The 24,046-nt window shown below is 42.9% G+C and overlaps 3 protein-coding genes across 4 annotated transcripts in view; 1 reads left to right on the forward strand and 2 right to left on the reverse strand.

The window, feature by feature from the left end:
* Window positions 1–23,472, reverse strand: part of LOC310744070 (uncharacterized protein) — a gene marked incomplete at its 3' end in the record, with an annotated part of 35,641 nt that extends 12,169 nt beyond the window's left edge. The window contains exon 1 of the mRNA XM_083574813.1: window positions 23,331–23,472. The remainder of the gene's footprint in view (window positions 1–23,330) is intronic.
* Window positions 1–24,046, reverse strand: part of LOC310742953 (uncharacterized protein) — an 84,900-nt gene that overhangs the window by 19,374 nt on the left and 41,480 nt on the right. For both annotated transcript variants that reach the window (XM_083572904.1, XM_083572903.1), the window contains exon 6: window positions 7,643–8,078. In XM_083572904.1, coding sequence (XP_083429030.1) covers window positions 7,643–8,078 — 436 coding nt within the window. The remainder of the gene's footprint in view (window positions 1–7,642; window positions 8,079–24,046) is intronic.
* LOC310742938 (uncharacterized protein) overlaps window positions 5,258–24,046 on the forward strand; it is a 47,228-nt gene continuing 28,439 nt past the window's right edge. Inside the window, exon 1 of the mRNA XM_083572821.1 lies at window positions 5,258–5,323. The gene's annotated coding sequence lies outside the window, so the exon portion shown is untranslated. The remainder of the gene's footprint in view (window positions 5,324–24,046) is intronic.

Raw genomic sequence — 24,046 nt, forward strand, 5'->3', positions numbered from 1 at the left:
TATCTATATGCAGCCACTGGGAGAGATCATCAGGGGGGTTGGGTTGGGTGTTCACCAGTATGTGGATGATGCCCAGCTCTTCTTCTCTTTCAAATTGGAACTAGTGAAGATGGTGAATGCCGTGTGTGGCTGTCTGTAGCTGGTTGGAGGATGGATGGCGGCCAACACATTGAGGCTGAATCCTGACAAGACAGAAATACTGTCCCTGGGGGAGGATGGGGGCATTCCTGGTCCTGATGGGATAACTGTGCCCCTGAAGGACCAGGTGTGCAGCCTGGGGGTCATTTTGGACTCCCAGCTGTGCATGGAGGCGCAGATCAATTCTGTGTCCAGGGCAGCTGTCTGGCAGCTCCATCTGGTACACAGGATGAGACCCAAGTAGCCTGCAGACTGTCTGGCCAGAGTGGTGCATGCTCTGGTTATCTCCTGCTTGGAGTACTGCCAGCTGCTCTACATGGGGCTACCTTTGAAGGTGACTCTGAAGCTATAACTAATCCAGAATGGGGGAGCTAGACTAGTTACTGGGAGCAGCCACTAAGACCACATAACATTATTTCTAAAGTATCTCCCCTGGCTCCCAGCGCATTTCCGAGCACAATTCAAACTGTTGGTGCTGACTTTTAAAGTGTCTGTGGGATGTGAAACACAAGAGCAGTCAAGTACAACATCCCTAGAGTGGAAATAAAAGGGGATGTCTGGAGCAGCCAGTCAGAACTTCCGGTTTCTCCTAGGCTGGGACAGACTTCTTCTGCATGTGACTAGAGGTGGGCGCGAACTCACCTGCCCAGGTAACAAAAGAGCAGGACTGGTCAGCCACTCTCTCTCTGACTACATTCGTCGAAGAAGCAACATCTGCTTAGCCTAAGATGCTTTCTTGGGCTGTCTCCTTATGGGATAGTTTCCAGGTGTATGTAACTTTTGTAACTTAAGTCTGCCTTCTGGGATCCATTTGTGAACAGAATGTGTGAGTAAACTCTTTTTATACTTTTATAGAAGACTGTGTCGTGTCTATCTTTTTATGAGGGACTAAAGGGGAAATTACCAAGGAAACTTATTTTAGAGGCTTTAGCGAGCCTGAGCAAATGCATCCGCTGTAAGTTTAAAAAGGGGAATGTTACTCTGCTAAATTGTACAACTTGTTAGCACAAGTTGGAAAGGATATAATCAAACAATATATCCTCTCCTGCATCCCTGAACATTCCCACTGTGTCATGGTTGCATTTTTCAGGCATAGAAAAGTACAGATGTAATGTATAGCGATAATTCCTAACCTACTTGTTCAAGAAGGTTCTGGTAGTTTTACTCTGTATGATTCAAAGCTGGTGTTTTCTTTAGATCATGGGGAGGCAAGCTAAGGCCTGGGGGTATAAATGCGATGATGATGATGATGGTCTTGTGGGGTTTTTAAAAGTTATTTTGGAGCTCATACTGCTATATCAGCTCATAAAATGTTATGGGTGGAGAAAATCACAGGGTTGCCATAAACTATAATCCCACCCAGGAAATCTCATTCATATACATTCTGTAAATTTGGGGAGGTCACACACCTCACCTGTGCTAATACTGGCAGTCTTTGGCCTGCACAGGCAAACCCTGTGTGTAGAGCCTCCAGCCCCAGGCACTGTCTATCATGAAAATGGGTCCTTTGACTAGGAAGATTCATGTAGTCGTTGTCGTCGGATGCTGAAGGATTGTATCTCAGCTTGTCAGTCACTCTGACATTGCCTACAAAGAATAAGAGGAACAGAAATGTTTTGAGGTGCAACTTCTATTTCATGGACTCTGCGCCCGTTTCTGAGGACAGGTGTACATTATCCTCATCCTCAGTGAACCAGGAAGTGGAAAAGACAATAAAGATGGAAGGCTGAGAGAGAGGAAAAGGTTTCTGGCTGCTTCCTGGGTGGGATTGTGGAAACAAAGAGCCACTTCCGAGAAGGCCTCTCCCCTCCCCTCTTCCTCTCGGGATTTCCTCTCCAGGGGACCAGTGGTTGGACTGGGCAGAATCATTGTCTGGACAGGGCAGGGGCTTATGGGGGCTTATGGGGTGGGAAGAGGATGGAGACTGCAGGAAGGAAGGGGTGGGGGGACTGGACCCCCCACTTTCCAGGGATCCCTCTCTGGTCGCCTTGGGGGGGCATTCCTGGCAGGAGGGAGAAGTCAAGGCGGCACCTCCGGAGATTCATCGTGGGCGTCATGATGGAGACGCCCTACCCAGACTCTCCTTCCTATCTCTCCCCCCCCCCCGCCAATGCTGCCCTTCCCTGTCCCAGGGATGCTCCCCTCCCTCCCCCCACTTCCTTGACCCCCTCCCTCTCTCCTGAGTCTACCCTGCATCCAGAGGCTCCCTTGGCTCTGCTCACCCCACACCCTGCGCCCCCATCTCTCCAGCTGGAGGCGCCCCCCCAAGACAAGCAGGGGAGGGACGGGGGTCTCTATCCCTCGTGCCGATTAACCCTTTCGTGGCCCAACTCTCTCTGCGCGGAGCCCCCAGCGCTCCGGGGATGCCTGCGCGGGGGACACGGGGCGATGGGGTCCTCATGGGGACTCCCTGGGTGGGGGTCCCATGCCCGCCCCTGTCAAGGCGCCTAAGGGGCCGAGAAAAGGGGCGTGCAGGGTTCCAGGCCCTGCCGACGGGGCCCACGAAAGGCGCTCTGGGGAGCTGGCGGGGTCTCTGGGTCCTTTTCTCCCCCTCCCCCCCCCGCGACCCCTTTACCTCTTTGTCCTCGCTCCGAGTCTCATTTCTTTCCTGCAACATCCACGTTGGGCGGGGATCCTCCTCTTCCCATCCTCCTCCCCTTTCCGAAAGCGCCCCCCCCCTAGATCTACGGGATAGAGCAGCAATCCGGAGTGGAAGCTCCACTTGCGGGAGAAGCAGGCAGGTTGGGAGGGGGGCTCCCCCCTCATTTCCGGAGCGAAGCCGGATTGGAGGAGGAGGAGGAGGAGGAGGAGCAATGTATTGGGGGCGGGATCTGGGATTGTGTGGGCGGGATGAGAGAAGGATGTGCCGGGAGGGGAGGGAAAGTGTTGAGCGGGTGGGGGGGGGGAAGGAGGAGAGGAAATCCCCCGCCCGGTCTTCCTTCTGGGATCAGAAGAGGGGGGAGGGGCTGATCCCGACAATCCAACAGCGAAGTCACAAAATGAGTTCTGCATGGAAATCAGATCAGACTCCGAGTTCGTGTTTGGGCAACGTTACAAGTCTGTCCGTCGGGATGCCTGGCGATTCCTGCTCCCTGCCTTTTCCCGGCCAGCCTGAGAGATCACTGGAAAGGGCGCATTTCTTGACTCCAGAATCCATCACCGCAGACCCGTTTCATTCAGGCCTAGAGATCTGCTCTTTGGCCCAGTCTGCTTGGATCATCAATGGATCATATGGATCATCCATGATGTCATACCCATCTCACGGAGGGGGCGGGGGCTCAGGAAGAATCTCCTGCCACGTGACTGGGGTCAGACAGGGCTGCTGTTTTGCTCTCCTTCCTATTTCAGCTCAGGTTTTCCTGGCAGAAGTTACATTTCATCACGAAATGGGTGGATTCATTGAGGAAACGGGGCTACGTTGAAAAGAGGCAAATGTGTCTACTTTGTAACCACCCAGTGAGTTGTGTTGCAAAGGCCATTTGAAGAAAGGCTCCTATTGTATCACCTGCGGCTACATGCCGGAGTTTTGGTGGTTTGTGGAAATGTGTCTCTGTAAATGCGCTTATCCCCGTGCATTTATAATGGCATGACATTAAATCCCATGAGATCCACAAGCACCAGAACCATAAGCCCACCTAGGAGTCCAAAAGCACAGAACGAAGCAGCCCTATCAAAAGCTGGGTGTCGAACAACAACAACAACAACAACTTTTTTTGTACCCCACCCATCAAACTGGATTGCTCCAGCCACTCTGGGCAGCTTCCCAAAGAATAGAAGAAAAGATAACCCAACATGAAATATTAAAAGCTTCCCGATACGGAGCTGCTTTCAGGCGTTTATGGAGGTTCGTCTCCTTGACATCTGGTGGGAGAGCGTTCCACAGGGCAGTCATGACAACCGAGAAGGCCCTCTGTAACCTCACTTCTCGCAATGAGGGACCTGCCAGAATGAAGCAGGACCACCTGGAGGAATTTTACCCTTATGCTTTCCATATAATTAGTTAGCCATATATAACCATATATAACCATACATCCTTATACGTAATGCTTTTTATATAAACCATGTTTGAATCATGAAGGCTTCTGCAAAGCTTAGGGCAAAATGCTTAGATTTGAAAAATCCAAAATGAACTCTGCCCCAGTTCTCTCCCCTTGTTCTTTTCAATGTCTCGCTAACATAAGGGGGGAAGCAATAAATCTGCTGTGCTGGCATTTTCCTCCTGTCCAGACAGGGTCCTGAGCAGCTAAAAACAGGAAGATGCTAACCGCAAAATGTCCCTGTTTGGCAGATGTTGCGTAGGAGAGCGTAAGGGCCGAATACAGTTCCTTTCTCCTTTTTATTAGGGGAAAGGTCGGACTAATGTTCAGACTGAAGAAAACAGAAGTTGGGAGGGAACTCTTTACATGATCAGGGGGCAAGGCTTGAATTCGCTCATTGGTTTTATTTTTGCTGCCGTGTGCGATTGTATTTGATTATGTCATGATCTATGATGTATGTACTCAGGTATAAAGCCTCAGGGCGCTAGAGCTAAGACGCCCAGTCCCTGGAAACGATTCCACTGGGTCAATTATTGCTTAGCAATAAATATCACTTTCTTTTTCTCTACTGCTGCATCTGTCAATTCTTGGACACAATTTGAGTGGGTCACAGGTACCTTAAAATCCTTGCTACAAGAAGGCCATCGGAGCTGGACCTCAGTGTCCGCGCTGAGCGATGGACGTGGAGACGCTCCTTCCCTTCTTCTGGGCTGAGACCATTTAGAGCTTTCAAGGTCAGCGCCAGCACTTTGAATGGTGCTCGCTCGGAAACGGACCGGGAGCCAGTGAAGATTTCTTAGGACCCGTCTTCAGGGGCCAGCTGTTAGGGGGCCGTTCAGCTGCTGTCCAAAACTGAAGGTATCCCTTGCCGGAAGTAATCCATAAACCTCTCCTGCTCCGCCTTCTCGGGATGCTATTGGTGCGCGATGCTCCGGCTCTCGAGAGAGGGAGAGGCGTGAGTTGGGTGCGCTCGGCTTGCCAAGGGTTAAACAGAAACGAGCTAGATTCCTAGAGAGGAAAGTAAAAGGGGGGGCAGGGTCCTCCAGAGCGAAAGCCTAACCCCTCCCTTTCCTGCAAGAAGTCGGGCGTGTGGGGGTCCCGTTGGTTCGGCTCTGCAGAGGCTGCCTGGGGGCGCCTGCTGGGATCCGGTGAGTCTCCTCTCTCCCAGGATAGGGCCCATGGGGAGAGCGGGGGTCCCAGTGCTGCATGGCAAGAGGGGGGCAAGTCAGGGCGCGGAGGGTCGCAGGAGGGCGGCAGCTCTGCTCTTGCTTTGCATGGATGCACTGCTGACCCCTTGGATCCAGGAGTGGGGAAATGCATGCAAATAAAGCCCATTCAGATGTATGGATCAGTCCCCTTGTATAACAGAGGTTGTAGGCGGATGGAAACATTCGGACATGAAATTTACCCTGGTCCCTAAAAACTCACCTGTGCAAGGAAGGAAGGAAGGAAGGAAGGAAGGAAGGAAGGAAGGAAGGAAGGGGGGCAGAGAAGAGAAAGCGCTTCCTCTTGCAGGGCAGAGTAAAACCTGTGGAACTGCCTCCCACAAGAGCCAGGGAGGCCACCAATCAAGGTGGCCTTAAAAGAGGAGGAGACCAATCCGTGGAGGAGGAGGAGAGGGCGATGGGGGGGGTTCCTCTGCTCTATGGGGCAGCCCTATGGCCTGATCCTGCAGTGCTCATTTTCTCCTCCAGTGCTTAGTGTGTGTCCAGATGCAAGCGTGGCCTCTGAGATTGCTTGGGGTTGAGCTAGATGATCCTTGGGGTGTCATCCACTTCTATAGTTCTATGAAAGCACCACTGGAGGTCTCACAAGCCAAGGCATTGAGAGCAGGAGAGGTCCTGCTGGAAAGGAAACAACCAGTGCAACTGTTTTAAAACAGGAATCCAATGTGTTAGTTGTGGGGGGACTCAGTGGGGAGGGGTAGACCCATGGATGCCACCTTGATCTCCTTGGACAAGGAGGTGGGAGAGAAATGCCATTCATAAAGAGAGGCAGCCCAGCCAATCATCTGGCTGCTGCATTTTGGACCAGTTCCCAAGTCGCCTTCAAGGGCAGTTCCACACAGAGAGCGTTGCAACCATCCCATCTGGTGCAGAGCAGGGAGGACCAGGGCCATGTCCTCTCTGTCCCAAAAGGTCTGTGGGGTGGGGAAGTAGCCTGAGCTGGACATGGGCCTCAATGGATGATGGACCCAGGAGTGCCCTCAGGTATTCATGACTGGGGAGGGGGCATGTTAAGCAATATAACTTCTTCATCATCATCATCATCATCATCATCATCATTACTGTTAGTTCCCTGTCTGTAATCCAAATCTCCTAGAGCAGATTACAAAATTTAAAAAAACCAATAAAACAGTTGAAAACACATTACAGTGGTACCTCAGGTTAAGAACTTAATCCCTTCCGGAAGTCTGTTCTTGACCTGAAACTGTTCTTAACCTAGACACCACTTTAGCTAATGGGGCCTCCTGCTGCCACCGTGCGATTTCTGTTCTCATCCTGAAGCAAAGTTCTTAACCCAAAGTACTATTTCTGGGTTAGTAGAGTCTGTAACCTGAAGTGTCTGTAACCTGAAGCGTCTGTAACCTGAAGCGTCTGTAACCCAAGGTACCACTGTACTCTCATAGAAAGGCGACTCCTACTTTATTTGCTTTTGAGTGCACACAGACGCACCCGTCTTGCATGCTTGAGTAAAGCAACTCCAGGGCAGGAGGAGAGTAGGGGCCACGTGTAGAGCAAGTCCCACACTCAGGTCAAAAACACACAGAGAAGCAGCAGGACTTCTTCAGTAATAGTTTACTGAGCTTTCAAAGCATACAGTTCTCACTGGGTCCCCAGTGAGGCACAAAACTTAGCGCCTGAGAGCAAATCCAGTTTCAGCAGTAAAATCATACAGCACACAGGATACCTAAGTCAGGCACACACACCGGCAGAAGGGAGCAAGGGAGGAAAGAGGCTGGAACGACACAGGGCAATGGATGTGTGTGTGTCGCTTCCTGTCGTCTGGGATGGAAGTCAGCAACTCGGCATCTGCAGGGGCTTCACGAAGAAAAGCTTCCAGGCAAATGGGCATCACAGAAACACACACTGTGATTCTTGGTATGTTGCCGTATCAATTGTTTTTGAAAGGTTATCATGACGTGGTCTAGAAACCAGTTTGGAACAATATATCGCCTGGCCCTAATCCTCACTGACCACCAGAAATCCAGATAAACACTCCTTTATAAATAAAGCACTTTTTGCAATCGTTTCATTTAAACTGCTTCTTCTCTTTGAGGTTGTTGATGGTTTGAAGGGTTTCAACTCCTAAAGTTCTTCCTGTCCGTAAGTCTGTTGATGTAGAATTTCCACTAGGACTGAACCTCTATCTACTTTCCTCATATTTATAAGGTTTGTCTTTTGTGTGAGTTTGTTGACATAAATCAAGGGTTCCTCTCTGACTGAAGCTGCTTCCACAGTCCATACATTTAAATGGTTTCTGCCCTGTGTGTCTGCTGATGTTTTCTAAGATTTCCATTCTGACTGAAGCTCTTTCCGCACTCCATGCATTTATATGGTTTCTCCCCTGTGTGAGTCCGTTGATGTCTTCTAAGTGTTCCATTATCATTAAAGCTCTTTCCGCACTCCAAACATTTAAATGGTTTCTCCCCTGTGTGAATCGGTTGATGTATATTGAGCTGTCCACTCTGACTGAAGCTCCTTCCACACTCCATACATTTAAATGGTTTCTCCCCTGTGTGAGTCCGTTGATGGCTTTGAAGGGCTGCATTGAAACTGAAGCTCTTTCCACACTCCATACATTTAAATGGTTTCTCTCCTGTGTGAGTCTGTTGATGTCTTCTAAGTTTTCCATTATCACTAAAGCTCTTTCCGCACTCCATACATTTAAATGGTTTCTCCCCTGTGTGAGTCCGTTGATGTGTTCTAAAGTTTCCATTGAAACTGAAGCTCTTTCCACACTCCAAACATTTATATGGTTTCTCCCCTGTGTGAATCTGTAGATGTGTTTTAAGGCTTCCATTCTGACTGAAGCTCTTTCCGCACTCCAGGCATTTAAATGGTTTCTCCCCTGTGTGAGTCCGTTGATGTGTTCTAAGTGTTCCATTTTCACTAAATCTCTTTCCGCACTCCAAACATTTAAATGGTTTCTCTCCTGTGTGAGTCCGTTGATGTCTTCTAAGTGTTGCCTTATCACTAAAGCTCTTTCTGCACTCCAGGCATTTAAATGGTTTCTCCCCCGTGTGAGTCTGTTGATGTCTTCTAAGTTTTCCATTGAAACTGAAGCTCTTTCCACACTCCAAACATTTATATGGTTTCTCCCCTGTGTGAATCTGTAGATGTGTTTTAAGGTTTCCATTCTGACTGAAGCACTTTCCGCACTCAATGCATTTAAATGGTTTTCCCCCTGTGTCAGCCAGTTGATGTCTTCTAAGGGTTGCATTGAAACTGAAGCTCTTTCCACATTCCATGCATTTAAATGGTTTCTCCCCTGTGTGAGTTTGTTGATGTCTTCTAAGGGTTGCATTGAAACTGAAGCTCTTTCCACATTCCATGCATTTAAATGGTTTCTCCCCTGTGTGAGTCCGTTGATGTCTTCTAAGGCTTCCACTTTCACTAAAGCTCATTTCACACTCCATACACTGAAATGGTTTCTCCCCTATGTGAGTCCGTTGATGTCTTCTAAGGCTTCCACTATCACTAAAACTCTTTTGACACTCGATACATTTATATGGTTTCTCCCCTGTGTGAATCCTCTGGTGCATTTTAACATATCTATTCTGACTGAAGCTCTTTCCACACTCCATACATTTAAATGGTTTCTCCCCTGTGTGAGTTTGTTGATGTGATCTAAGGGTTGCCTTGGAATTGAAACTCTTTCCACGCTCGATACATTTAAATGTTTTCTCCGCTGTGTGAGTTTGTTGATGTCTTCTAAGTGTTCCATTCTCACTAAAACTCTTTCCGCACTCCAGGCATTTAAATGGGTTCTCCCCTGTGTGAGTCCGTTGATGTAAAGTTAAGTTTCCCCTATGACTGAAGTTCTTCCCACACTCCCTGAATTTAAATAATTTCTGCCCTGTGTGAGTCTGTTGATGTATTCCAAGTTCATCACTTCGACTGAAGCTCTTTCCACACTCCATACCTTTAAATGGTTTCTCCCCTGTTTGAGTTTATTGATGTGAGATATGTGTGCTCATTCAGTGAAGCATATTCCACATTTCACACTTTTTAATGGCTATTCCTAATGAAACGAAAGGTTCCCCATCTCCCAGAATTCTGACTGTCTTCTGTATCACCTTCAGAATGGGCGGAAAGGCAATCCTATTTTGGTTTCAAGGAAGAGAAGAAAGGGAAAGAGAACACATCAAATGCCATTAGCAGCTTTTCTTATTTCAACATTTCCTATATTCCCCCACCTCCTACCCATGTTCCCAGTTTTTAGGAAATGAAGATGCAATGATGTCAAATGATAGTAATGCATCACCACCTTTCATAATCCTCACTCATTTTTAATAGCGCAGCATGATCTTGGAATACAGCCTTTCCAAATTAATTGTTTCCTCACAGGAAAGGCAGCTGCTCTCTGTCCATGAAGAGGTCCCCCTTTTTTCTGGTTCATCGTTCCTTTGGACATTCCCCATCCTCGGCATCATAATCCTCCATCCACCTCTATCTCTCTCTCTCTTTTTTAATCAGTTTTTACTGATTTTCATTATTACACATACAAATAGAATACATACACTCATTATACATTTATTCATCCACCTAAGCCTTAAGCTCTGCCGAGCTTCGGACTTCCCTTCATCTCTTCGGTAAGTATCATATAATTATAACATCGCGTATTCTATTTAATACTATTTTGTCTTATGCCGTTAGAGTTACTCCAACCCTGCCAGTGTCTTTAAAGTTTTACCATTTTCTCTTACATATACCAAATATTTACTCCAATTTTCAACAAACTTCTTTTCATCTTGGTCCCGTATTTTCCCCGACAATCTAGCCAATTCTGCGTAATTCATCATTTTGGTCTGCCATTCCATGATTGTAGGTAGAGTATCAGTTTTCCAGTTCTGGGCCAACATAGTTCTAGTTGCTGTCATGGCGTACAAGAAAAGATTTTTATCCTTCTTTTTAATTTCCTTCCCTTTCAATCCCAATAAAATCTTCAGGTTTTTTTAGAAAATATTTTTTGTACTTATTTATTTATTTATTATAAATATTTTTTATTGATTTTCCAACATACATTTATAATATCCAATCAAAATTTATCACATATTTTCTCTTTTGGACTTCCTTCAGCCTCTCTAACAATCATCCATTATTCAATTTTTTAATTACACATTTCCTAATTTTTATATTGCAATTTATATACCTTCACCCTCTTATTTTTCTTCTACACAATATTCCTCAAACATTCACAGAGCTTCTTGAAATCCCACTAGCGTTGTTTGCTCATCACATATACATTTCAAATAATATGAAAATTTTCCCCAATCTTCAATAAACTTTTGGTCTCGTAGATATCTGATCTTCCCCGTTAGTTTATCTAGTTCTGCATAGTCCATCAGTTTCATTCTCCATTCTTCTAACGTCGGTAGTTGTTCCTGTTTCCATTTTTGGGCCAGCCAGTAGTATTCTTGCTGCAGTTACTGCATATTGGAAAAGTTTACAGTCCTTTCTATTTATCTCATTTCCTACTATTCCTAAAAGAAAAGCCTCTGGTTTCTTAACAAATGTATATTTCAACATCTTTTTCAACTCATTATATATCAATTCCCAGAAACCCTTCACCTTCTTGCAATCCCACCACATATGGTAAAATGTTCCCTCTTTTTCTTTACATTTCCAACACTTATTACATGTTTTATACATTTTTGCCAATTTTACGGGTGTAATATACCATCTATAAACCATTTTCATCACATTTTCCTTTAACGCAGTGCATGCCGTAAATTTTATATTTTCATTCCATAATTTTATCCAGTCATTGAACTGTATATTATGACCCAAATCTCTGGCCCAGTGTATCATAACCGATTTAACTTCCTCGTCTTTTGTATACCATTCCAGCAACATTTTATACATTTTAGATAAATTTTTGTACTCATTATTTATTATTTCCATTTGAAATTTTGATTCTTTTTCATCAAAACCTCTTTCTTTAAAATCCTTTTTAAACATTTCATTAACCTGATAATAATGCAACCAATCATATACATGCTCCTTCACATCTTCATAAGGTTTCATTTTCCATTTTCCTCCTTCTTTTACTATCAATTCTTTATATGTAATCCAGTTCCACCTTAAATTGACTTTCTTAAGACTCATAACTTCTAACGGAGATAGCCAGTGGGGAATTCTTGGTTCTAATAAACTTTTATACCTCTCCCATATTTCTATGAGAGATCTTCTAAAGATGTGGTTTTCGAAACCTTTATGGATTTTTTTCTTCTTATACCATAAATATGGGTGCCAGCCAAATCTGTTATCAAAACCTTCTAAATCTAACAAATCAGTCTTTTTTAACTTTATCCATTCCTTCAACCAACAGAGACATGAAGTTTCATAATATAATTTCAAGTCTGGCAGGGCGAAGCCTCCTCTTTCTTTCGCATCCGTTAATAACTTAAACTGAATTCTTGGCTTCTTACCCTGCCAGATATATCTTGAAATTGCTCTTTGCCATTCTTTAAAGATCACTGTCCCCTTGATTATTGGAATTGTCTGAAACAAAAACAACATCTTTGGCAGCACGCTCATCTTAATCGTTGAAATTCTCCCCCAAAAAGATAACTTCATTCGACCCCACACCTCTAGATCTTTCTTTATTCCCTTCCACCTGGCTCATAGTTATTCTGAAACAAATCAAGATTCTTAAGGGTTAACCAGATTCCCAAATATTTAACTTTTTTCACCACTTCTATCCCTATTTGTTGTTGCATTGTTTCTATCATACCTTGTTCCATATTTTTTGTAAGTATTTTGGTTTTTTTCTTATTTAATATAAACCCTGCCACTTGACCAAATTGTTCAACTTCTTCCAAAACTACTTTTGCACTTTCCAGCGGTTCTTCCACTGTTATTACCAGATCATCAGCAAAGGCTTTTACTTTATACTCATTCCGGCCTGCTGACACACCTTTTATTGCTTCATTTCTCCTTATTGAATTTAAGAAAATTTCCAGAACCATTATGAATAACAATGGTGAGAGAGGGCATCCTTGTCTCGTACCTTTTGATATTTTTAATTCTTCTGTAGTCATGTTGTTTACAATAAGCTTCGTTCTTTGTTCAGTATATATCGCTTTTATTCCATTAAAGAATTCTTTCCCCACTTCCATATATTCTAATTTTTTTAACATAAAGTCCAAAGAAATGTTATCAAAGGCCTTTTTTGCATCCACAAATATTAATGCAGCTTGTTTCTCATTCTTGGCTGTCAGATATTCTAACAAATTAATTATATTCCTTATATTATCTTTCATCTGTCTGCCAGGAAGGAAACCCGCCTGGTCTTTATGAATAATTTCTTGTAATATCTTTTTCAACCTCTTCGCTAAGATACTTGCAAAAATTTTGTAGTCTGTATTTAGCAATGAGATAGGCCTGTAATTTTTACCGTATTTTTCGCTCCATAGGGCGCACCTGACCATAGGGCGCACCTAGTTTTTAGAGGAGGAAAATACGGGAAAAAATATTCTGAATCAAATGTTGCACTAAACTATTTAAAGCAGCAAAGCAGGTGGCTCCTGTCCGCTTTGCTGCTTTAAATCGAGCCTCAGAGGAGGGTAGGAAGGGGAACCATGGCTTATCTAAGTCCAGTTAATAATGCTGAGTCTGACTTATGGCCATCGAGATTAGCCTGGCCGTCTCAGTGGAAATCTGGGGTGGACTTTCAGTGGTCAAAGTGTGGTTGTGTCTTCCTGCCCAGCATCTATTTCCTGCCGTCTTTCCCCCTGCACCCCCACACCCTGCTTCGAGGGAAGGAAGCAGAGCCATGGATCCTCTGCTCGCAACTGCAGTGGATTCCCTCCACTTTGAAGCAGGAAAGTGGAAGAGGAGCTGCTTACACGAGTGTAAGCTGCTCCCCTCCAACTTTCCTGCTTCAAAGGGAGCCCAGGAGGAGGGAATCCGCTGCAGCCGCAAGCAGTGGAGGATCCACGGTCCCTTTCCTTCCCTCCTCCGTGATTGCTTTGAAGCAGGAAAGTAGGAGAGGAGCTGCTTACACAAGTGTAAGCTGCTCCCCTCCCACTTTGCTGCTTCAAAGGGAGCCCGGGAGGAGGGAATCCGCTGCATTCACTAGCAGAGGATCCATGGTCCCCTTCCTTCCCTCCTCCGTAGTTGTTTTGAAGCAGGAAAGTGGGAGAGGAGCTGCTTACACGAGTGTAATCTGCTCCCATCCCACATTGCCGCTTCAAAGGGAGCCCGGGAGGAGGGAATCTACTGCAGCTTCCCCCACCTTCCGCAGAAGCCGCGCGCTCTTTAACGGGGCTGCGCGGCTTCTCCTGGCTTTTCTGGGAGGTGGGAGGATTCCCCCACCTCGTAGAAAAGCCCGCAGGAGCCGCGCAGCCTTTAAAGAGGGCGCCGCTCTTGGGGGCTTTTCCCTGAGGAGGGAGAAGGGACTGATGCGGCCAGTCAGTCTCTTCTCCCTCCTGGGGAAAAGCCCGCAAAAGCGCACGAAGCTTGTGTGCGGCTCTTGGGGACTTTTCCCGCCTGCCTCCCCCCTGCATTCGCTCCATAGGACGCACACACATTTTCCCTTGCTTTTTAGGAGGGAAAAAGTGCGTCCTATGGTGCGAAAAATACGGTAACTTGAGTCAAATCAGAGTCTTGTTTTGGAACTAGTGTAATAAAAGCTTCTTTCCACGTCTCCGGCATTTCTCTATCCTGAAGAATATTGTTCACGACTTCTCTCAGCGGTGTAGACAGGATGTGCCTCATTTCTTTATAATAACTTGCTGTAAATCCATCTGGTCCTGGAGCTTTCCGTTTTTTCAACTCTTTTATGGCTTCTTTAATCTCTTCCATTTCTATAGGGGCGTTCAGCCTTTCTTTCTTTTCTGTCGGGATCTTCTGCACCTTTTTTTCTTTTAAGAATCTTTCTATTTTTCTCATGTTATTTTTCTCTTTACTATTATATAAATGTCTGTAAAAGTCCAAGAATCCTTTTCTGATACCTTTTGGATTAACTATCTCTTCTCCTTCTATGATGATTTTATTTATTGTATTCTGTTCCTTTCTTTTCTTAATTTGCCATGCCAGCCATTTGCCTGATTTATTTGCAAATTCAAAGTTCCTTTTTTTATATTCCACTCCACTTCTTTATTTATTATCATAGCAAATTGTGTTTGCAGAGTTTTATATTCTGTTTTATTTTCAAATTGTCTGGTTTCTCAATTAATTTTTGTTCATTGTCCATTATTTGTCTTAAAATTTCTTTCTTGCCTTTCTCTCTGCTTTTATTTTTTATTGAATTCTGTTGGATAAAAAATCCTCTCATCACCGCCTTGCTGGCATCCCTCACAACATTCATTTTTGTACCCTTATTACAATTGTTCATAAAATACTCCACCAGCTTCTTTTGTGCCCCCTCTAAAAAAATTTGATCATCTAGAAGGTAGTCATTAATTCTCCATATGAATGATGGAGTATTTCTTCATAACCTCTAATTTCACATTTGATTGGATTATGATCTGAGATCACTCTTGGTTGAATTTCAACTTGCATGATTCTTGGAGTTAATTCATTAGATACCCATATTTGATAGATTCGCGACATTGACTGATTCGATTCTGAATAAAACGTAAACAGTTTGTCAAGTGGATGTCTCAGTCGCCAAATGTCTATTAAGTTACAATTCTTAATCATCGAGAAAAAAGTCTTGGGTAGTTTTCCCTCTTTACTCATTCCTGATGCTCTCAGTCTATCCATTTCCATTGACACTACTCCATTTATATCTCCCATTATTATAATCTTTTGGTCCATATAATCAAACAGTTTCTCTTCCAAATCTTTATAAAAATCAGTCTTGTTTCCATTTGGTGCATAGATCCCGACTGTTATTATTTTTTCACCTTGCCACTTGATCTGGATTGCAATTATTCTTCCTTCTTCATCTTTGAAAATTTGCTGAGCTTCAATTTTATTTCAATTTTATACAATACCACCCCTCTCTTTTTGTTTTTGTCTGACGATATAAATTCATTTCCTAGTCTTTTGTTGATCAAAACTCTTCTATGTCTTCTCGCCACATGTGTCTCTTGTAAACATATTATATCCAAATTTTCCTTTTTTAGGTATTGTTCAATTTTATTCCGTTTTTTCCTATCGTTCATCCCATTAATATTCCAATTCCATAATTTTAACGCCATCTTGGTATCCTAATTAATTAAATTTTATTTAAAATTTTATAATCTTTCTTCTTGTACTTCTTCTTCTTCTTCTGTGTTTCTTCCATCTTCTTCTTCCCCCTCTCCCAATCCACTTTCCCCCGTAGCTCCTGCTCCTGCTGCTGCACCTCTTATTTCTTCCTCTTCTGGTCTTAATTCCTTGTATCTTCTCAGAAACTTGCTTGCTTCCTTTGGGCTTGTGTGTTTGTGTTTCTTACTTTTATAGAAAAAAGAGATCTCCTCTGGAAATTTCCACTTGTATTCTATTTTGTTCTTCTATAAAATTTGCACCAATGGTTTATATGGATCTCTCAGTTTCAACAGTCTGATCGGTATATCTTTAAAAATAATTATATAATTCCCATCGATATTCAATCTTTTCTCTCTGTTCTTCTGCAAGATCATATTTCTCATTTCTCTGTCCTTGAATATAATTAGACAGTCTCCCGGAGATTTCCTTGTCTTAGTTGTTCTTGCCTTCATTCTAAATGCATTTTGCACTGTCATAGCTACCTCCTCTGGTTGAAGTTCTAACCATTGTGCTATTTCTGCAATCAGTCTCTCTTTAATATTTTCACCCTGCATCTCTAGTACGTCTCTCAACCTCAAATTAGTCTCCCGCTGCCTCAGTTCATTCATAGCAATCGCATCCAAGACTTCTTCTTGTGTTTTATTAATCTTTGACATTTCTACCTTTATTTTCTCCTCTTATCTCCTCACTTCCCTCATTTCCTGTTTTGTCCTCTTCATCCCCTCCTCCAACGTTTGTGTTCTCTTAGTCACATCTTTCAATTGTCCCTTTAATTCATTTACTGTTTCATCATTTTTTTTGTCCATTTTTCCAATCCTTTTGTCCATTTGTTCTAATTTGGCCTCTAATTTTTTTTCACTCTGCTTTATATCATTTTTAATTTCTCCAAACATTTTCAACATTTCTCCCTTAAAATCTGACTCTTGTTTTGAGCTTCTCCTATCTGCCGGTGTCGCCCTTGCACTTGTTTTTTTCTGCTGGTGCGACATATTTTTTAGTCTCTTCACACTCCTACCAAAGTTAATTAATGCACCAAAATTAGCACAAGCAGTATATAAGGCCCAATACAATATTTAGCAAAACCCAATAACATATAAAAACTAACACCGAACTCCTCCGATCAATATATCAACTCAGGTATTTCCTACATCACAAAATAAATGGCCAGAATAAAAATAAAATATAACCCAATGGAGATACTCTTATTATCTTAAAAAATCCCAAAAGAGAGAATATAATTGTGATACTACTTTTAGCCTTTTTGTTAGGAGAATTCACTAATTCACAGTCCTCAAATTTCAAATTTTTGCCAAGGTTTTAAAACTTTTCATTAATGAAGAGACGATAGAAAGACGAAAATCTTCTTGCCACCACTTAGGCTAATTCCAATCCGTCATTTCGAAAATAAAATGCAACAGGGGAAGAAAAGGACCAAACCATAAAAAAGTAAAAAATAATATATTTTCTCAGTTTTGTTATTGCCAGTTATTTTAGATTTTAATTATACTCCAATTATAATCCAATGTAGTCTTCAAACTCTCCAATCCCAGATTAGTCCAAGGAAAGAAGTAGCAGAAAACCATAAAATAAGTCCCACAAAAAAAGAAAAAGGGAAACAAAAACAAAAAATTATATCCAGAGCAGGATTCTTCTGAGGAACGATCTCAATCAGTTACCAGCCTTATCCATTCGTTAAAACCACTCTACGAAGCTTCTGCAATGGTGTTATACTCCAACGACAAGGGAAGGAAGGGGGGGAAAGGGGGAGTGGGGGGAGTGTTTTTTTAGAAGTTAATTTTGACGCTCACCATCAACCCTTAAAACCTGTGGCATTGTTCAATTTCAAAAGTCAGATTATTATAATCTATTACAGAGCATAAAACTTCCCCTTTTATCCGTTAAAATATTCACTTCTCCAAAAACGTTGCTGGTATTTTTCCAGAGTATAGCAATGTAACAGTGGCGACGGAAGTCCTTACATCCAGTTGCACAGTTCTTTATTAAAAGTGAAACTAAGAATTCCTTCTAATCTTGTCTCTTTCTTTCCCCCACCAACACACCGAAGATTTGCCAAAAATAACAGTCAAACGTCCCTCTGCTTCCTCTTCTGTTTCTTTTTTATCTTACTGCTAGTTCTTAGCTATTTTCTTAGCTTAGAAGTTTTAGAGGAGAAAGCGGCAACGACCGCTAGCCATTACTCACACAGCTTGCTCCCGCTCTGCTGACAGTTCTGCGTCTGTTTTCAATTGCAGATACAGCTGAACTCCACATTTAATTCTTTTTGCTCCGAAACCTTCCTTTAGCCTTGAACTTCCGAATTCTATCCCAATTAGGTCCGAATTTCTTAAGCTTGAGTGTCGGTCGCTTCCCTTGCAAGTTCAGGGCTACGCTTTTTAGAGGATAGTTAATGGCTTCCCTCTGCCTGCTTCTCTCTCCGCCGTACTCTTCACCCTTACAGGGCTACCTGACGGCCAGGCAATTTGCAAATTGGCTTGCCGGGAACCGGACCCTCAATGTTCTCCACTGAGGGTATTTTGGGGGGCTACTGCGCCCTGCAGCACCCCTTTTTTCCTCAAAAAGCACGGAATCTCCCAGCCGGGAAGATTCCCACTTGGGACAGGTTCGCGCTCAACAGGAAGTCCACGTACTTAAAGATTTTTTTAAGCTCATTATATATTGATTCCCAAAAACCCTTCACTTTCCCACAAACCCACCACATATGATATAAGTCTCCTTCTGCCTCACCACACTTCCAACACTTCCTATTTTTTATTCTATACATCTTTGCCAATTTTACCGGCGTGAGGTACCACCTATATATCATTTCCCACATATTTTCCTGTAAGGCCGTACACGCCGTAAACTTCATATTGACATTCCATAATTCACGCCATGCTATATTCTATATTATATCCAAAATCCATGGCCCACTTAATCATGGCTTCTTTTACCTCCTCATCTTTAGTAAACCAGTACTATGAATCAGCGGCGTTTTGCTGGCTGAAAAGCTGGCTGCTTCTTGAAAACACAGACATTTTGGATTTGGAAGGGTTTAACAACAGATTTGGCTGGCATGCATATATATGGTACGACAAGGTAAAAATTCATCAAGGTTTTAAGAACCACATTGTTAGGAAAGCATTGTACAAGGTTTGGACTCGATATAAAGATTTGTTGGAAAACAAAACCCCCAGGTGGCTGTCACCAATGGAAGCTAAGGAAGTGAAAAAACTTAATATGGAATCCAAATGGCCAAAGTACTGGGAAATTATAGAACAGGAGGAGGGAAAAGTGAAATTGCAGAGCTATGAGAAATTGAAGTTAAAAGTAAGAGATTGGCTTCATTATTATCAGATAAATGAAGTCTTCAAACAGGACAGGAAAATTGGCTTCCAGGTGGAGAGGTCAAAATTAGAAACAGAGCTATTGGAACCCAATACTAAGAATTTGTCAAGAATGTATAACTTGCTGTTGAAATGGAATACACAGGACGAGACGGTTAAATCAGCTATGATTAAATGGGCACAAGACATTGGTCATAACATTATGTTTGCCGACTGGGAACAGTTATGGACCACCGGTATAAAGTTCACGGCATGTAATGCCTTGAGAGAGAACATTATGAAAATGATTTATAGGTGGTACATGACCCCAGTCAAGCTTGCAAAAATTTATCACACGCCCGATAATAAATGTTGGAAATGTAAGGAAACTGAAGGTACCTTCTACCACCTTTGGTGGACGTGCCCAAGGATCAAGGTATTCTGGGAAATGATTTATAATGAAATGAAAAAGGTGCTTAAATGCACTTTCGTGAAGAAACCAGAGGCCTTTCTCCTGGGCATGGTAGGCCAATTGGTGTCAAGGAAAGACAGGACGTTCTTTATGTACGCTACAACAGCAGCAAGAGTACTATTAGCAAAGTATTGGAAGACACAAGAACTACCCACACTGGAAGAATGGCAGACTAAGGTAATAGACTATATGGGACTGGCTGAGATGACCGGCAGAATCCGTGACCAAGGGAAAGAGACGGTGGAAGAAGATTGGAAGAAGTTTAAAATCTATCTTAAGAACTGTTGTAAAATTAATGAATGCTAAAATGTTTTGGGTAACGCAAAATAGAATTGCAGCGATTAGCAATTGGATATGAGAAATAAGACCTAAAGAAAGTGTTATATTGAAATTAGGGGATGCTGAAAAGATTGATAACAGGGATGCAGAAAGGGGAGGTATGGGGAAGTCGCTGAAAGAAGGCTCAAGAAAAGAAAGGTCAAGAAATTATACGTGTTTACATGTTTGTATGTCTTGTATTGTGTTGTATTGTCTTGTATTATGTGTGGAAAAAACCAATAAAAAATTAAAAAATAAATAATAATAATAAAAGCGGTCTAAATTTAGAACGCACGATTAGCTTAATCATCTTTAGTAAACCAGTCCAGTAATAAGTCATACATTTTGGACAAAAGTTTGTTGCTACCTTCTATAATATCGATTTGAAATTTTGATTTCTTTTCCTCAAATCCCAACCTTTTTAAATCCTTTTTTAGTATCTCATTAACTTGGTGGTGTTGTAACCACCCTGTCAATAGGTTCTTTATTTCTTCATACGTCTTTAACTTAATCCCCTGCTCCGTTTTCATAACAAACTCTTCATAAGTAGCTCTCTTTCCTTCCATATTAGTTTTTTTTGTAATTAATACGTCAGTTGGTGAGATCCACCAGGGGGTTTTCTTTTCTAACAAATTTTTATTTCTTACCCAAACATCATATATGGGTCCTCTAATTATAAGATTTAAGAAACCCCTGTGGACTTTTGCTTTACCATACCACAGGTACGAGTGCCACCCGTACCTGTTGTCAAATCCTTCTAAATCTAGAAGGTCCGTAATCTCTAGTTTTATCCAATCTCTTATCCATATTAAGCAAGCTGCTTCATAATAAAGAATCATGTCTGGCAAGGAAAAGCCACCTCTTTCTTTTTTGTCCACTAAGATCTTCTTTTTTATTCTTGGTCTCTTTCCCTGCCAGACAAATCTTGCCAATATTTTCTGCCATTCTTTACATTGTTTCAACCCTTTGATCACTGGTACTGTTTGGAATAAGAATAGCATTCTAGGTAAGACATTCATTTTAATCACTGATATTCTCCCTAAAAAAAGAGAGTCTCAGTCTATTCCAGATATCCAAGTCTTTCTTAATTTCTCTCCATGTGGTGTCATAGTTATCTTTATATAGATTTATGTTTTTTGCTGTCAACCATATTCCCAGATATTTGACTTTGTTAGCCGCTGTGATTCCTGTCTCTTGTTGCAGTTCTTCTGTTTCTTCTTTGCTTATGTTTTTCACTAACATTTTAGTCTTGTTCTTATTAAGTTTAAACCCTGCTACTTTGCCAAATTCTTCTATTTTTTGTAGTGCCTCTTTTAAGCTTTTCTTTGGATCTTCCAAAGTTAATACTATATCATCCGCAAACGCTTTTATTTTAAAATCTTTATGTCCAACCTTAATCCCTTTAATTTCTGGATTTTCTCTCATGGTCTTGTTGAGTACCTCTAGTACAGTTAAAAACAACAGGGGGAATAGAAGACACCCCTGTCTCGTCCCTTTTGAGATATCAAAAATCTCCAAAACATTATTATTTATAATGAGTTTGGCTGTTTGATTGTGATATATTGCTTCTACACCCTTCATAAATTCCTCTCCTATTCCCATTATTTTTAAATTCTTTTTCATAAATTGCCAGGAGACATCAAATGCTTTCTCCGCGTCGATAAAAATCAACACTGCTTGTTTATCAATTCTGTTTTCTAAACATTCGATAATATCTAATACCATTCTCACATTATCTTTCAGCTGTCTCCCCGGTAAAAAGCCAGCTTGATCTTTATGGATTACTTTGTTTAGAAGCTGTCAGGGAACTGACATCAGAGATCAACGGAGAGGGAAGTCGCTCCGAGGATGCAGGGGAGGGAACCAGCAAGGAGAGAGGGAGAGCTTCCGCTGGGGAAGGAAACCAAGGTGACACCAGGAAGAAAGGGGAGGCTGAGAGTACTTCGGAGGGAAGGCTCCGAGACTCTTCCAGTGAGATCAGTGGGGAGAGCGCAGGACCTCCGCTTGGCACGCCTACTCTGCGCAGAAGGCTTCCGCGCAGAGAAGCTAGGCGGAGATTGGGGGTCAAGGAATTTTTATGTTGGAAGAAGTTCAGGAAACGCCCACTGACGGATACTGGCAGTGATTAAGACAGTCGCGTTTGCAAGGCGCTGTCAAACCAGGGAAAGTTTGAGCTATATAACCTGCTTGGAGCGGTTTGGAGTTTTACGCATGAGCAACACCATTTCCCATTACACTAAGGCTTCCATTTTCACTAAAGCTCTTTCCACACTCCATGCATTTAAATGGTTTCTCCCCTGTGTGAGTCAGTTGATGGTTCCTAAGGCTTCCACTATCGCTAAAGCTCTTTTCACACTCCATATACTGAAACGGTTTCTCCCCTGTGTGAGTCCGTTTGTGCAATTTAAGGTTTCCACTCTGACTGAAGTTCTTCCCACACTCCCTGCACTTAAAACATTTTCTCTCTGTGTGAGTCTGCTGGTGTGTTCTAAGTTTTGCAATGAAAGAGAAGCTCTTTCCGCATTACATACCTTCTTTCTTTTTTGTGTTTTTTGGGGTTCTTTCTTTTTTGTGTTCGTTGATGTGAACTATGTGTGCTCATTCAGTGAAGCATATTCCACATTTCACACATTTTAATGGCTATTCCTAATGAAACGAACGGTGCCCTGTCCCCTGCAATTCTGTCTTCTCCATCACCTTTTTCAGAGTGGACAGAAAGCAAATCCTGTTTGGGTTTTAAGAAAGAGAACACAGGGGGGGAAAGGACACATCAACCGCCATTAGCACATTCTCTTATTTCAACATCTCCTACATTCTCCCATGTCCTACCCATGTTCCCAATTTTTAGGAAATGAAAATGGTATGATGTCTAATGATAGTAATGCATCAGCAAACTTTCATAATCCTCAATCATCTTTAAGAACACAGCATGATCTTGGAATACTGTTGTCCTGTGGGATTGCCTTTCAAATCAAGTGGTTGCCCCCATTTCCATCTCTAGATCTTCATGAATCACCTGCACAGTCCCACTGACCTCAGGAGGTCCATATGGACTATTTTGGGAGACCCAGGCCTTCATCTCTTCCAGGGACTGTGGTCTGGGTCAGTCAGAGAACTAGTGACAAGGCTTGGTGCTTGGGATCAGCTGAATGGGTGCTCAGGGAAGCTCCTGTTCTTGGAGATGGACCTCTGTCTACATGCCTCACATTGCATGGAGAGAGCAGGAGAAGCAGAAGGAAAGCAGATGGCACATGGGAATCCCAGGCGGAAACACCCACCCCAATGGTTCTTTATAATGATGATGTGCTGCCTGATCCTGTGCTTGTCTTCTGACAGAGGACTATCCTAATCTGGCACTGACAAAGCTGGATATTCAAGGAAAATAGATAAGTGTACTTAATGGAAACTTCATCCTTGAATAGGTAATATTGATTCATTAATGGCCTGAAGTTGTGTTATTTATGGAGACATGAATTTATTCCTGATCTGTCTTAAATATCATAATTAGAGGATGTCTTGGGGTGTTAGAGGAGAGGCGGTACCTTTGGTGGGGGAAATGTCATGCACCTTCTCGGGTAATCTATCCACCATTGGTCTCCACCCTGCACTCAGCTCTCACCTGTGGCTTCCAGAAGCTGTCAGCATTCAACAGGGCCCACAATCCCAGGAATGGCTTCAACCGGCTGGCAAAACCAGGTGAGGATAGCTGATGGGTCTCAAATTCTTGGTGGGTTGGGGAATTCTGTTGCAGGTGAAGAAATACGCTGGTGGATGGAGAGGATGAGAACGACAGTGAATCCCACAGTCAAGAAGACAGATTCTGCACATCCTGCAGCGGAAAGGGAAGGGAGCCCATCGAGAAGGAAAACTCTGATCCTAATCCTTTGCTGCCTTATGACTTATCTTCAGGAGAAGAAAAGGCTATGCAGGAAAACTTACACAAATCTTGAGTGGAGTCTCTAAGATGCTTGGATAGTGCCCTGCACACCTCCTGCCAGCAACTCCTGCAGCCGAGCTGGTGCCTAACGTACTGCTCTGCTGAGAAGGGGGTCTTGTTGTCTAGGCAGCCCAGGACCCCACAACACTTTCCCCAGGCTTCCATTGCTGCTAACACAGCAGTTTCAGGCGGAGAAATGAGCTCAGACCTGTGTATCAATATCTCTCCAATGTGGAACAAGGGAAACAGAAATGCCACTTACATCATACAGCACTGTAAAAGTATTCAAAATATTTGTTTTTTGAAGAAAAGACCACCATGTATCATGTGGCCACTTGAAAGCTTATAAATGTATTGTGGCTGGGGCTTTTGTGGGCTGCAGGACCAGGAAAGCTTCT

The sequence above is a fragment of the Podarcis filfolensis genome (genome assembly GCF_964270895.1).
Source record: "Podarcis filfolensis genome assembly, chromosome: 10".
Taxonomy (NCBI): domain Eukaryota; kingdom Metazoa; phylum Chordata; class Lepidosauria; order Squamata; family Lacertidae; genus Podarcis; species Podarcis filfolensis.